The sequence below is a fragment of the Hylaeus anthracinus genome, unplaced genomic scaffold (assembly GCF_026225885.1).
Source record: "Hylaeus anthracinus isolate JK02 unplaced genomic scaffold, UHH_iyHylAnth1.0_haploid 11997, whole genome shotgun sequence".
Taxonomy (NCBI): Eukaryota; Metazoa; Arthropoda; class Insecta; order Hymenoptera; family Colletidae; genus Hylaeus; species Hylaeus anthracinus.
In genome coordinates, this window is record NW_026534344.1 from 2,657,573 (window position 1) to 2,671,082 (window position 13,510).

A 13,510-nucleotide genomic window follows, 5' to 3' on the forward strand; every position below is an offset into this window, starting at 1 on the left:
GCTTGCTGAACCCGGGCCCTTTCTGGTGATTCGTTACACGCCGGCCAAGGTGAAAGAACCACTCTTACGGGATTACACTTTGATATCCACGAAGCAGGGGAGATGTTACAAAAACGAAATAATCGCGCCCCATCGTCCACGTATCCCCGATATTGCGTTGTACGGTCCTCCAATTAAAGGCATTCGTATCAAAAATAAATTTACGCTCGTTCCTCTCTTCTTTTCTTCCGTGCGAGCGTGTGCGTGGTTTTCTTTTTTCGTTCCATACCTTCGTCCGATGCCGCCATAAATCTTGAACGCGGTCTCAGCGCTGAGATGAAGTAGAACCGAGCGATAGAACGTCGTCGGTGTCGTCGTCGTCGTCGCGTGGAAGTCGATTTCATTAGAGGTTTTCGAGGACTTACGAAACGCGAAGATGTATCGAGGGATTTCGTGTCGCTTACTTCTGTACCGGGTTGCGCAATACCGAGGAAACGGTGTTCAACAATGGCGAGGAACATCGTGGTTCTCCGATTGACGCAACAGCGACGCGTAAATTAACAGCGTCGACGGTTGGTGGGCTATTTGGAAAATTAATCGCCTCTTCCTCGCCTCGCTCGGCGCGGCGGTCCGCTCGAATTCAACTCGAATAGATCATTTTTTTCCCAACGAGACCTAGACGCGTCGAGTGCATTCCTTTTCCCAGGGGACCACAAAGAAACCACGGACCGGTGCGCGATGCCATAAATTTTGTTGCGAGTACATCGTTTAAAGTACGAGACGCTCCGAGAACGTTTAAGATTGGGGGCCTGTAAGACGTTTCTTTGTACGTAGTTTTTGAAATGGAATATCTACCATTTATCTTTATTCTATGAGGCTAATAGAGATACTAATAATGTTTAATCTGGTAGTGTCTACTATCTTTTTATAAGATGCCGAAAAAACGTGCAAGAGACTTCGCGGCAGGACTAAGCAAACCAAGCGCCGCGCTCAACGGCGGCGGCGCGCGTTAATTTCGTCGAGGATCGACCGTCGAAGTGGATTCGCTAATATTTTTCTCGTCGACTCGAATTGCGCGTGGGATCCTCGGCTCTGATCTCCTCGAGGGCCCGGCAACGGACAGCTTTCGTAAACACTCATGAGCGTCGTTTCGAGCGCGCACGACGACCGGATATGGCAAACAAAAAAAGACACCGCGGAAGAGAAGAAAAATAAAGCAAAATATTTGGGAACAGCCTTTCAATTTACACGCGTTTCTCCCTGCTACAGCGTGGAAAATAAACTTCCGCGATACTCTCATCGGCGATTATAACTTCTGTACAAAAGTATAAAGCTTCCTTACCTGTATCAGGGTCGACGGTGAAGCTGCTGTTGGCCTGGACCACCGCGTACCTGAGGAGCGCGTTCTTCCCCAGATCGGGATCGGACGCGCTCACGGATCCCACCAGAGTCCCCGAGGGCAGGTTCTCCAGCAACTCGTAGCCGTAGAAGTCTTTCTCGAACCTGGGGTCGTTGTCGTTGTCGTCCAGCACCGTCACCAGGACCGACGCGCTCGCCGTGGCGGCTGGCGAACCGTTGTCGGTCGCGAGAACCGTCAGGGCGTGACGATCCAGGGTCTCCCGATCGAGAGTCCGCGCCAGATTGATGCAGCCCGTGTTCGGGTTGATCCAGAATGCGGAGGATCCTTGAAGACGGTAACTCAACCTCGCGTTATTGCCCGTATCAAGGTCCACCGCGGTCACTTGAAGGATCTGTCGGACAGAAACAAGCTGTTTTACGAGCGTGTTTTTCGGCCCGGTGACTCGCTGGAAAAACGAGTACGACAATTACACAGATACTTTCGACGTTGGATGCGGTCGAGGGGCGCCGGAATCTGAATTTCTGCGACGTGTACGTTTCTCGTGGGGTACCCAAAAGGAATAAAAAAGAAAAAGAAAAACGAAACAAATAACCCGGGATAGGGAGATCGATGAAAAAGAGGGCGGCGAAGAGAGAAAGGCGGCGGGGAGACGAGATCAGTCGATCCGGTCGTTTCGTATTAATTAAACGCACTCGGAGACCGTGAATCGTATGTGTGCCGGAAGTGGTCGAGGCTCGAGGGATGGAAACCACCCTGGAAACTGGAGGATTCGAAGGATTGTTTAGATACTCGAACGCAGGTGTCCGAATGCAGATTTCTGGAAGTCATCGGATGGCACCTCGGATTGTACTGTGAACTGTTCCTAGCGAATGTGCACTTTCCGTAAAGTAATCGGGGAATTTTACGGCGACATACGCTTTAAATTTAAGACTTGCATTCACCTCGCGCGACCTAGGACGGGCGCAATTATGCAAAGGGCACATCGTCCAGGAATTTCTGTTGAAAGAAAAGTAGAATAAATCGGCTGGCTAGGCAGATGGATGAAAAAGAGGGCGTCGGATAGGCAGACGGAGAGAGAGGCAGCATCCGCGAGGGGACAAGACCAGTCGATCCGGTCGCTTCGTATTAATTAAACGCACCCAAAGACCGCGAACCCTAAACGCATTCGAACCGGTCGATGTTTTCCAGCGCGGGAGGATCGTGAATTACGGAGGTCGAAGAAGAAGAAGAAGAAGAAGAAGAAGAAGAAGGAGGAGAAGAAGAAGAAGAAGAAGAAGAAGAAGAAGAAGAAGGAGCGTAGGATCGAGGGTATATAACTTCACGTATCTCGTGCACGAAGCTGGCGCGCGGGCAATGATGGATGGCGAACGAAGGCAGAGAAAGCGAGCGCCGCGGAAAGAACGAAGCTGGACGAGGATGGCAAATGATCGGTCGTCGTCAGCGAGGAGGAAGGACGGCGAGGATGGTAGGGAAGGGGGGTAGATCCAGCACCATTAGAAGAAGAACCTGACGTGGGAGCAGGCTGTAATGTGTCTAACTGTACGTTATTAGTTCGCTGCGGGTGAAGGGTTACGCTCACTGTAGCCAGGTTACTCTTGCTAGCTGCTACTTCCACTCCCCTCTGATCTCGAAGATTCTTTCTCTCCTTGTCCCTCTCGCCTCCGCCGCTGCTAAGATATTGTCCGGATACCACCGACAGCTCACAGATCTGTTTCGCCGATAGATACCACCGATATATACGTGTATACCGGGGGAGAAAGATGGAACGAAAGATCGAGTGGCGAAGGGAAGAAAGAAAGAGGCAAGCGCTCGGAACGTGCGGTTCTCGTCGTCGTCCGGGCTCTATCGTACCCTCGTGTATCCGTTGTATTAAAAATGTGACGTCATTTAACGGCCCTATCTCGCGGCAACGATCTCGCGGCCATTCGTCATCGGTATCCTCCGTATTCGGGATTACGTCCACCGGTGGCTACCAACGCGAGGAATCGTTGTTCGTCGCTCGTACCACCGGCTAGATAGCGCTTCCTCGATGATGAACGCGTTCACGACCGCGTCGCGGCTAATGACTCTTTCCTGACCTGTTTTCATCCCCACCCTCCCACGTTACACGGAATGCAACGAGCCTGACCGATCGCAATTACGACTTAAGTCGTCAGCCGTTGATTGCAATTGATTTTTTCAGTCGCGGAAATCTATCGCTCGCAGCGGTGTTCTTTCGAGTTCAGACTAACGAAAGGCTGGATTGGATAAAAAGACGTTCTTAATCGAACGATCGAATCTTCTCAAAGCTTTTACGGAGAGGTTTGGAAAGAGCCTGATGATGGGTTGAAAAGCAGAGGAATACAAAAAGCTAAATTTAAATTACGCTTTCAGTACAAGAGACGGTGACGCAAACCTTTTCTAACGTCTCGCGAATTACGTCATATCCAAGTCTCATAAATATCGACGGTATCGAATGTAAGAAGATCGGCCGCGAAACGACCCGCAATCGTTTCCAAAGCTGTTGAACGGTGCCGGTGTAACCGGCTGACAAGACGTTTCGCGAAGCCGCGTAAAGGCTTCGTTCGTTTCCCGGCTGCCCGTAATTGTGTTTAGCCACGATAAATAACCCCTCTACTAACCAGCGAAGCCTGTTCATAAAACGAGCAGCTGCATGCCGCGTTTCTGTTGAGCCTATCAACGATTACCTATCAATCCCGTGCATCCCGCGCCGGTACGAGTGTACACCTATATCGCGTTACAACACGCCGCGTTCCTATATCAAACTATCAGTTATTCTCTATCAATCCCTCCACCGAACTGGTCTGTCTGGTAACCGTGCAATCCGCGTCGGCTAATCTCTCGCGAGCTGCGCGCCCCGTACAGCTAATTCGTTTCTGTTCTCCGCTGACAAGGTTGAACTCGATGAGTCAACGTCTTCTTCCTCTGGTCGGTTACGGGCGGGTAATCGACGCGGAACGGACCGAATTAACTGGCAACAACCTTCTTGGTGAACTCTTCCGGTGGCAGTTTAGACATGACGCTACAGGAGATAAGGGATGAATGATTATTGGTGATCATTGGTCCTGAATATGGCAGAAAGTATTCGTTCATGTTAGTTCTAGGACAAACTGAAATTGAGGCCACTACGGATTTTTTATATTTGAATTTTTAGAACACTCGGAAACACTGCAAAAATGTGACCAACGTTAAAGAGGAACCGAGAGGTGGCGGAGGGACGCAAAGAGAGTGATAGCGGTCAGATCCCAAGAGGGAGCAAAGGTTCATCGCGGCTAGTCTTCCTGGTTGTCCCGCTGGATGAAATTACGCATCGCAAAGACAACTTTGAGGAACAAAAAGGTTCGAACACGCGGGAGAGAAAGGCAGGAACACCTTAGGAAGGTTGTTAACTTCCCCTCCCCTCTGTCCCCGTTCCGATCCAGAATCTCTCGTGGCGTCTTTTTCTTCGGCACGCTCACGCACACCCCCGCACCCCGCGAAAGGGAATCCTACCGCCACGTCTCCACCACAAAACAAATGCCCGCGTGACGGGCGTGTAATGAAGATTTTTCTCACTTCGGAATCGAGCTTGGCGCCTTCGGGAACCTCCACGTGATACTCGTTCCTCTCGAACACTGGGGGGTTGTCATTCACGTCCTGCACCTCGACGCTCAGGCTCAGAGTCGCGGAGAGGCCAGCGCCGTCCAGCGCCCTTATCAGGAGCCCGTGCCTCTGCTGGGTCTCGTAATCCAATCTTCTCGCTAAATAGAGCTCCCCCGATTCAGCGTTTATACCGAACAGTACAGCGGAGTCGTTGCTGTTCTGACCAAGATCGTTGTTGTTCTGACCAAGGTCGTTGCTGTTCTGATGAAGGTCGTAGCGTATCGGCAGGGGTGGAGTAGTGTCAGGATCGGTCGCGTGGGCCACGTACAGGGCTGTGTGAAGGGGGTGCGACTCCGGCACCGAGATGCGCACACTGGTCGTTGGGAACATCGGGGGATTGTCGTTCGCATCCTCCACGTTCAGCTCCACCTGCGACCGAACACTCGGGTTATAAAGAATTCGTCAAATGGAATCGCTTATCCTTTCCCTACTTCGATGAATTACCTTTGAAAATAAAAAGAGAGGCATCGTTGGTAATTGAGTAATTGAAAAATGAAACGTTCGATATCGCCTCTTGTACACGAATCGTTTACGTCAAAATCATCCTTTAAATTTGTATGAAATTACCTTCTTCGCGTAGACTGTTATTAAGATTCTTCTCGTTACCGAGGTCTATCTAAAGATAACTTTTCGAACGATGCTCACCTGACAGTAGCCCACCGAGACACCGTTGCGCGCCATGACGCTCAGAATGTACTTGTCACGGGTCTCCCTGTCCAACGGATGCCGTATTCGAAGCACTCCCGTGTTGGGGTCCATTGTTAGATCCTGTTCTTCCATTACCAAAGAAAATCTCGTTGGCAGTTCACCTGTGAACACAGTTATTATCGTTATTAAACGTCTACGAGTGGCTTTTTTACGTGCCTTCCTTTTAAATATCGTTACACGAACGACCGTCGGAAGCTCGAATCTTCGATGAAGGTAGATAGGAGTTCGGACGATGGGCGATGCCCGAGGAAGCCTCGTATTAATTTTTTTCCTCGACCTTTACCGAACGGAGAGTTCATTCGTATTCTTAAACGGAACGCGCTCTCCCTCGCGAGAAAAAAGAGCGGAAACGAAGAGGGGAGCGGGAGGGAGGGGTGGGGGTGGGGGATGAGGAGAGTGAGGGGGAGGGGGGGGGCGGAGGGGTGGACGGCTGAAAGCGCAAAAATGACGAAAAAGGTGACGGGACACTGTATAAGCAGGTTGCTCGTTAATTACAACCTCGGCTTGTTCTCACGTGTATATTTTGCTCTTTTAGCTGCTTCCCCCGGCGCGCAAATTGCACGAAAATTTTCGTAATCGCCTTCGAGAACGATTCCTCGCCTCGAACGGCATGATCGATTGAATCGAATGCGCCGCGATCTCGCTAAGCACCGTCCCGCGAGAAACGCATCGCACGCATACGCCGCGCGCATCATCCTTCAACGATCCCGCCAATTACCGTGCACCAGCGCGCCGCGCCGAGAATTCGAAACGATCGTCCTCTTTTGACTGATTTCCGCGAGAGTGGCGCCAGACAGATAGACGTAGGAAATGACGGATGACCGATGGAGAATGTTTAAATGAAAACGAAGGCTCTTCGACAGGCGTCGTGAAGCAGGGACGCGCAACGCACCTTGTACTTGCTTTCACGTCGAGACATTTAACGCGGTTCGGGACAAGGTTGAGCGCTTTTTCTCAACGATACATTTTCAAAGAGTCGACAATGTAGAGCTCGGAGGATTTACCAACACATACAGCGTAGCAGAGGTTTATTAAAAATGATCCAGAGCGCAATTGCATGATGAATGGCGGCGAGGAACGTGTTCCGTGCATAACGATTGCCGTTCCCCGTCCGCCCACGATCGACACGCCAAGAACCGCAAAGATGTTCCCTGACGGCCGCGAAACCACGCGGAATCCCACGTGGTATATTGTTCTTGCGTCAGACTTCTAGATCGTCTCTGTTTTTGCACGCGCTATTGATCGCTCCGGAGAACCGTTACCGCTTTGTCTTCGCGATTACCTCCGCGAATATCTTCGTGACATTTACCGGGGGGCTCGATTGATCGGTCCTTTGTTACGCGGGGCGATCGTTAAGACCTGCATTTTTCCATGCGGCTTTTGATAATGGACAGCGCGAGTAACACAAGCATCATCTCACCAATTACCAAAAACTATTCAACTCTTCCATGCGAAGAACTTAAAATTTTAATCACTGCAACCGGCTGCCTACGACTATAGATTCATCATCAACGTTTATCGTACTCCCGATCTAGAGGATATCATTATCCTTGGCCAATAAATATCTATCCATCTGTCTATCGCAGGCCAGCCGCTATCGCGCGGAAAAAACTGCGGCCAGTTGTTGTCTTCGTTCCGTACAGAACATCTGGTACGTACACGCGTACGACGTGGTACGTCTTTCCCCGAGAAGCACGTCGATAATTGCTCTCCTCGATCGATCGCACTTCGATCCAAAACGGGAGAGCGCGTGTGTATACTCCGATACCATCCACCGCGGATGCGTTTCGACAAACGCCTCGGATCTACCGCGTCGAGAGCGTCTCTCCCATGGAACCGATCGAGTTTTTCCAAGCCGGGAAAAACCTGATAGACGTTGCCGAGCGGGCACCGCCTCCGTGGGTTTACGTGGAAGGTAGCCGCGAGCCATTTCCACGGTACTCGACGACGTCGTCCACGTCGCGACTATCGAGCATGGCCTCGTCCCTGACATCCAACGATACCGATCGCCTCGACCGTAAAGATGGTACGTACTCGACTGGGAACGTGGATGACATAATTTATGGGTCGCCTATTACGCTCCAGTTTACTTCCCTCGCCTTACGTCTCTTCGATCGAATAAGGTTATCCGATGTCTCAAGGTCGAAAAGTGGGTAATGCTTGGGTTTTTTTTTAAAAAAGGTACATGTGACATATTAAAACGAGACTTCTTCTGTCGAGTACTATAAACTTTACTGTAAGATTCTTTCAGATTGCCAGGCTTTCCAGTACCTCGCGAAAGATCAGAACACACGTCCCGTGTACCGTTTGCTCGCCCAGCTTTAATAAGCATATTTAAAGGGCCATGAACCGCGACAGATGAAATTAATACCGAGGCTCGCGGTTCGTACGCGCCGGAGTATGTAACGTTCCTCTTGGACGAGAGTTTAAACGACGCACGCACGCGTTACGCTTGTAAGCGCGAGTATTCGCCTTCTGTACGGCTACCACGAACCGATATCGATCTGGAGAACACATTCGAGGGTACGTGCACGACGCACACGCGCAGTCCGAGCCGAAACTTATGCTTACCGGCTGCATCGATAGCCGTGTTATTAAAATTGTTGTAAACTCGTCCGCGCGCGGGTAAATGCAGCCCCGCGCGTACGTGCACGTCGATTCGGGGAACAGCGACGAGGATTCGAGCGAGCAAATGTGAGCGGGTTCGTGCGAACTTACGCATCGTCGGGTTAAACAATAAAATTGCCTCAACGTTGTACGATTGCGTTGTTTGCAAATTACGACGTGATTATTGAGCTTGGCTTGGTTACGCGCGTGTTGCACAATGCGATGCGGAGGGATGCTATTCTTGTACTACATTTTTCTTTGAATGTAGGACTCGTAGTTTAAGATTACATCAGGGATGTACAACATGTGGCTGCTTGAAAATGATTTACGTCATCGAACAAGGTACTTTGCTGGCAATGTAGCGCATTCTGTCGGTAAGCAGAACAAATTTCTACATTATCGATCGTGCGTTCTAGATTGTTACATCGTACCGACAGACCATCCTACGTTACCAACGACAAAGTGGTGTATGTTCAGCAAAGTTGTATAGATAGTGTAGTCGAGAATTATTCGAAAAACAAACGAGAGAATGATATTTGATCACCTCCTACCACAATGTCCATTTCGCGAGTTGAGATTGTACGCCTTTCAGGTACAGAGTTGTAAACTAGCGCGCGTACGCGATCGCGGATCGCGACGCAACCGCAGAAGAGGGCACTGCGGGTTCGTGACTAGTGGTAGTGAGATCATCGGTGCAAAAGAGAGAAACAGACGAACACGCACATCGACACGCTGTACCTACACCCATCGGCATTCGGTACCCGTGTTATTAAACGTCCGCATGATCTTTTTCCATCGACTCTTGCCGCGAGAGGAGGGTCCACCGATCCTGTACTACTCACCGTGTATAATTACGATTTACTTCGCATCCCAATACGGCAAAATCGTCCGCATGTCCGTGGCGATTCCCGAGCATCGAACTGGAAACGAGATTGCCATGGCCGCGCGGATAATCGTCGCCGCGTTTCAAACGGCATTATAAACAAACGCGATCGCACCCTTCGCGCCCACCTATTTATCGATAATCGTTAAATTATAATTGGCCTCTTGGGCAAACTTGGACAATTTCGTTGCAGAAATTTTATTGCGTTTGGCGAACGGCAGGATATTGACTTTGAGCGTATTAGAGGAAACGGGGAGATTAGACTTTCAGACCGCTTCGAGGGCAGCTGAAACCACGCATGAAAATGCCGGGACTGACTCGAACCGGGTAGAGGAAGAAATTGCTGGAGACGTTGTTAAGGATACCGCTATGGAAGAAGAATCTCATAGCGAACTGAACGAGCCACGGGAATCTACAATCGAGAAGCAACTTCTTAGAGAGTGCATCGATGCAGTGATCAATTATGTGGGTTCCTCAACAAATCAGGTATTGCGAGCATATTCTACTTAAAGAACAGCCGAGGTCCCTACTCGGACAGTTTCTTCAAACATTTAGAAACGAGACACTTCCTCCCCTTTCCAAATAACGAATGAATGTATCCTAACTTTTATTTATTTGTATACTTTGAAAATTAATGTTTATGAGACGGTTAACTTTGCCCGACCAATTATAAGTGTCACTTGATCTGTATCAGATTCCCACCCTCGATCGTTGCGGATGAAGAAGGTATCGCTGAACTTGCATACGTCAAAAGCAAAATTCCCTCTGACCGTTTATCGAGGGAATAAATCGCGATCCGTGCGCAGTCGGTGAACGGGTTTTTCACCCGCGGTGCCGACTCGAGAGGGCTTCGTCACCCCGGTTACACAGGCGTCCCTCCGGGGTGCCCACGTGGGTGTAACGAAGACAAATCGCTCGCGTATTTGATTAATTTGCGGAGATCCTCGGTCCAGTCCAGTCCCTCGAAGCCCTCGTAGCCCACGTCTGACCACCATCCTCCTCATTCCCCTGTTTTCCTTGCCTCTGTCTTTCCGCTGTCTCCTCTTTCGCGAGCTCTCGACTTTGAGCGTCGTGGATCGAATAGAGAGCGACTTTTTGCCATACCCGCCCATTACACATTCTCGCCCTTTCGTGTCCTCCTGGTCCGCGCAGGGAATCGAGGGAAACCCTCGAGAAACTCACCCCCGTTAAAACGCGTTTCGTTCTAATCTTTCGTATTGCTTCTGGTTCCAAACTAGGGGTGAAGTTACGTGTCGAAATATTTGTAATTCGAGGAGAGTGAGTTTTATGGAGCCTTTCATTGCGTAACTACCCCTTCTGGGATGTTAACTCCGAGGACATCAAACTACAGGCTGTAATATCATGAGCTAGTAGAAATCGTTAAGAGAAAAACTATTGTCCTGTTTGATCTTCTATCTTTATTCAGACCAGAGCAAAAGCCAGTGTCGGAATCATCCCGTATATTCAGCGATCAAAGGGTTAATAGAAAGCTTCGGCGAGGAGTCGTGTTCCGTGTCCGATCGCGTTGCACTCGTTCCGCGAACGGGACTCCACCAGGACGCGGGGTATCGTATTAAAGATGCGTATCTGATCAGTCCCCGTAATTTTTGATCGTCGCAACACAGATCCGTGGCATTAGATTGCTTCTAATCTCTCAATCTACGGGGTCATAAAGTTCCATTAGCATTGCAAATTTAATCGTCGCCCGAATCTCCGCGACCGAACGGCTAATTCAATCCGCTCCGTGGGATACTAAGTATTCCTGTTCGCTTTCAGTTCCGTTACCGAGTTTCTTGGATTCGGGTTGCGTCACGACCGTGGTCGATCTTGCCATGTTGGCCGCCGTTTAATTATTTCATCCGTAAGTGGTTTTGCTATAGATGTAGATAGATTCTGCGGCAATTCAGAACCGAATATTATATTTTCGATGGTAACAAGTTACTCGACAGTCCATCTTTGTTCGCCTCGGTCACACTTCGTTTTTATCCAGCTCGACCAACCCTTATTCGACACCCTCGGAATTCACCCATTCCTCCTCGTACCATCTTCATCCCTGCCCCTTCTTTCTTCACCTCATCTTCTTCTTCTCATTCGATGTCCCCTTCAAGTGGTCCCACTGAGCCCAGCCAGTTCCCGGAACAGCCTCGAGGGCGATCGACCGGTACCAGGAGCGACGATCGACCGTTCTCCGCGGGGAGGCTATCGAGGCAAACTTGCAAACGATCTCGATGACGCGACGCTCGTCATCGTAGAGCCTCGTCCTCGTCGCGGTGGCGAGCCAAGCGGAGCCGAGCGGGGCAGTGCCGCGTTCTGCACGTGAGAACGGGCCGAGAGGAAGCAGGACGAGCTATCGTCGCGCGGGAACGGCGGACAGAGAGCGCGGGAGACAAGAAAAGGAGCACGGGAACGGGAGTCAAGGAACTAGAAATGAATTCCATTTGTGCGATTGAGAGGGAACGAGCCTGGGGGAACGCCTGAGCGGGAGGCAGGGAGGTTTGAAGGGAGAAGGAGAGGACAGGATAAAAAGGGCTGGCACGACGTCGGTCGCGAGGAACAGGGCGAGTCGAGAGGGTTACCTTGCCTCGTGGTAGACCTTAGGTAAGAGGCGAGGACACCATGGGAGCCTATGGAGGAACGAAGAGAGGGGCGAATAGGAAGGACAGCGGATAAACAGAACTCGCGGCAAAGAACGAGACGCGGATAGATTGTAAATAAGGGTGGGGACCGCGGGATTATTCTGAATCGGGGAGCACTCATCGAGTCTCTGCTGGCATTGTCGGTACGCTAAGGGCAACGTTGTGGTACGAGGTGTTGCGGGGATATATCCTCAGCACGTGTACGCACACGAGGGTTTAACGATCGACGAATCATTGACTGGAACCTTCGAAGCTAGAATTCCGCGGATGGAAAAGAATCCGTTTTTCTTAATAACGAAACACGAACTACTTGGAACGACCAGTAGAACGGTTCTGGCAACCCTCGGACTCGAAGTCGTTGGTAGCCAGGAAAGGGTTAACAAACGACGACATTATAGCATGCCACCGAGACGTTCGTTCGATCATCGCGTGCGGAATGGTCGTTGAGGGAAGTTAAAGAAGAGACTGAAACTGGCGGCAGTTCTGCGTGGATTCTAGTAGTTATCTTCGCTTGCTCTCTATTGCCTAGCGCCGACTAATTTTCTCCCGGCTGTTGCACCTCGCTATTTTACAGCATAAAATGATCGCGTATGGTAAATCAAGGATGGGAGAACCTTTTGGCATTGGAAGGCCACATGACAGGCTATCATACACACCGCATAACCCAAGATATATTGAGCTACGATTATCGATACTCAAATTATCGAGCATGTTCTACGCGTCCCAATATTACTCTACCCTGAACGAAGTATCGATTGCGAACCACGTTCCTACATGTTGAGCTAACATTCCCTTTTAGTTATATTTTGTAACTTTTTCTACTCTATCTCTATCGACGAGAAAATAAAACATAAGAATTCGCGTTCACCATCCGTCGAATGGACAGAGCGAAAAGCTTCCGTTTGGTTAATTAGAGGCGGTAATTATCTGGGGTAAGCGTCAAGCTCATGTCAGTTCATAATCCGATCGTGGAACGATCTCGTATCCCTTTGGACGGTGTATCGACAGAAAATGACGAGAGGGAACGATATTCGTTCCTAAGCGTCGCGGATTTAATTGCTCTCTCGTCGTGCAGGAGAAGAAGGAAACGAAGAAACGACACTGGAACGGAAAAAACCGGTGTACCGAGTTTCACAAGGAGATACATTCCGGGTTAAGAAAACTCGCGATAAATTACGGACTGACGATTCGATCACGCCGTATAAGGAACGCCACGAGTATCCCTTGCCTACGCTGCTGCTACGACGACGCTGTATACCTCACAGAGAGTTTCTCTTATTTTGCTAATTAGCTCGTAACGGGCCATCCCACTCGAGGTCGGTCAGCGGACTGTGGTGCTCGTAGGCAGTCCTCAGGGGCGGCACCGCGGACCCAGGTAGCCCCAGGGCCCGTTAGACTCGCGTTTACGAGCCTCGAGGAAAGCTCGTAATCGCCTTCGGCGAATAGTTTGTCACCTCTCGCAGTTCTTTTTCTCGGGACACCGAAACGGCCCTCCGACCAGGACATTCACGACCGAATTACGAGCTGTTTCGCTCTAAATAGGAGGTTCCCTCGTTCACGGTCCCCTCCCATCGGGCCCTCTCGTTTCGCGCCCGCGATTCCCTCGCGCGATCGATTTCGGGAATGTCCGCCGAGGGCCCGGCTCGGCGGCCAATAAAAGACCGACCGTTTGCATAAATTCGTGGATTTTTAATT

At 50.3% G+C, this 13,510-nt stretch overlaps 2 protein-coding genes across 2 annotated transcripts in view; both read right to left on the minus strand.

Moving 5' to 3' along the window:
- The window catches only part of LOC128889442 (cytochrome c oxidase subunit 7A1, mitochondrial), a 345,364-nt gene that overhangs the window by 110,424 nt on the left and 221,430 nt on the right, over window positions 1-13,510 (minus strand). The window lies entirely within an intron of this gene.
- Window positions 1-13,510, minus strand: part of LOC128889560 (protein dachsous) — a 60,418-nt gene that overhangs the window by 26,980 nt on the left and 19,928 nt on the right. The window contains exons 4-6 of the mRNA XM_054147282.1: window positions 5,627-5,790; window positions 4,895-5,350; window positions 1,322-1,730 (exon numbers count right to left, since the gene is read on the minus strand). Of these exons, the coding sequence (XP_054003257.1) occupies window positions 1,322-1,730; window positions 4,895-5,350; window positions 5,627-5,790 (1,029 nt within the window). The remainder of the gene's footprint in view (window positions 1-1,321; window positions 1,731-4,894; window positions 5,351-5,626; window positions 5,791-13,510) is intronic.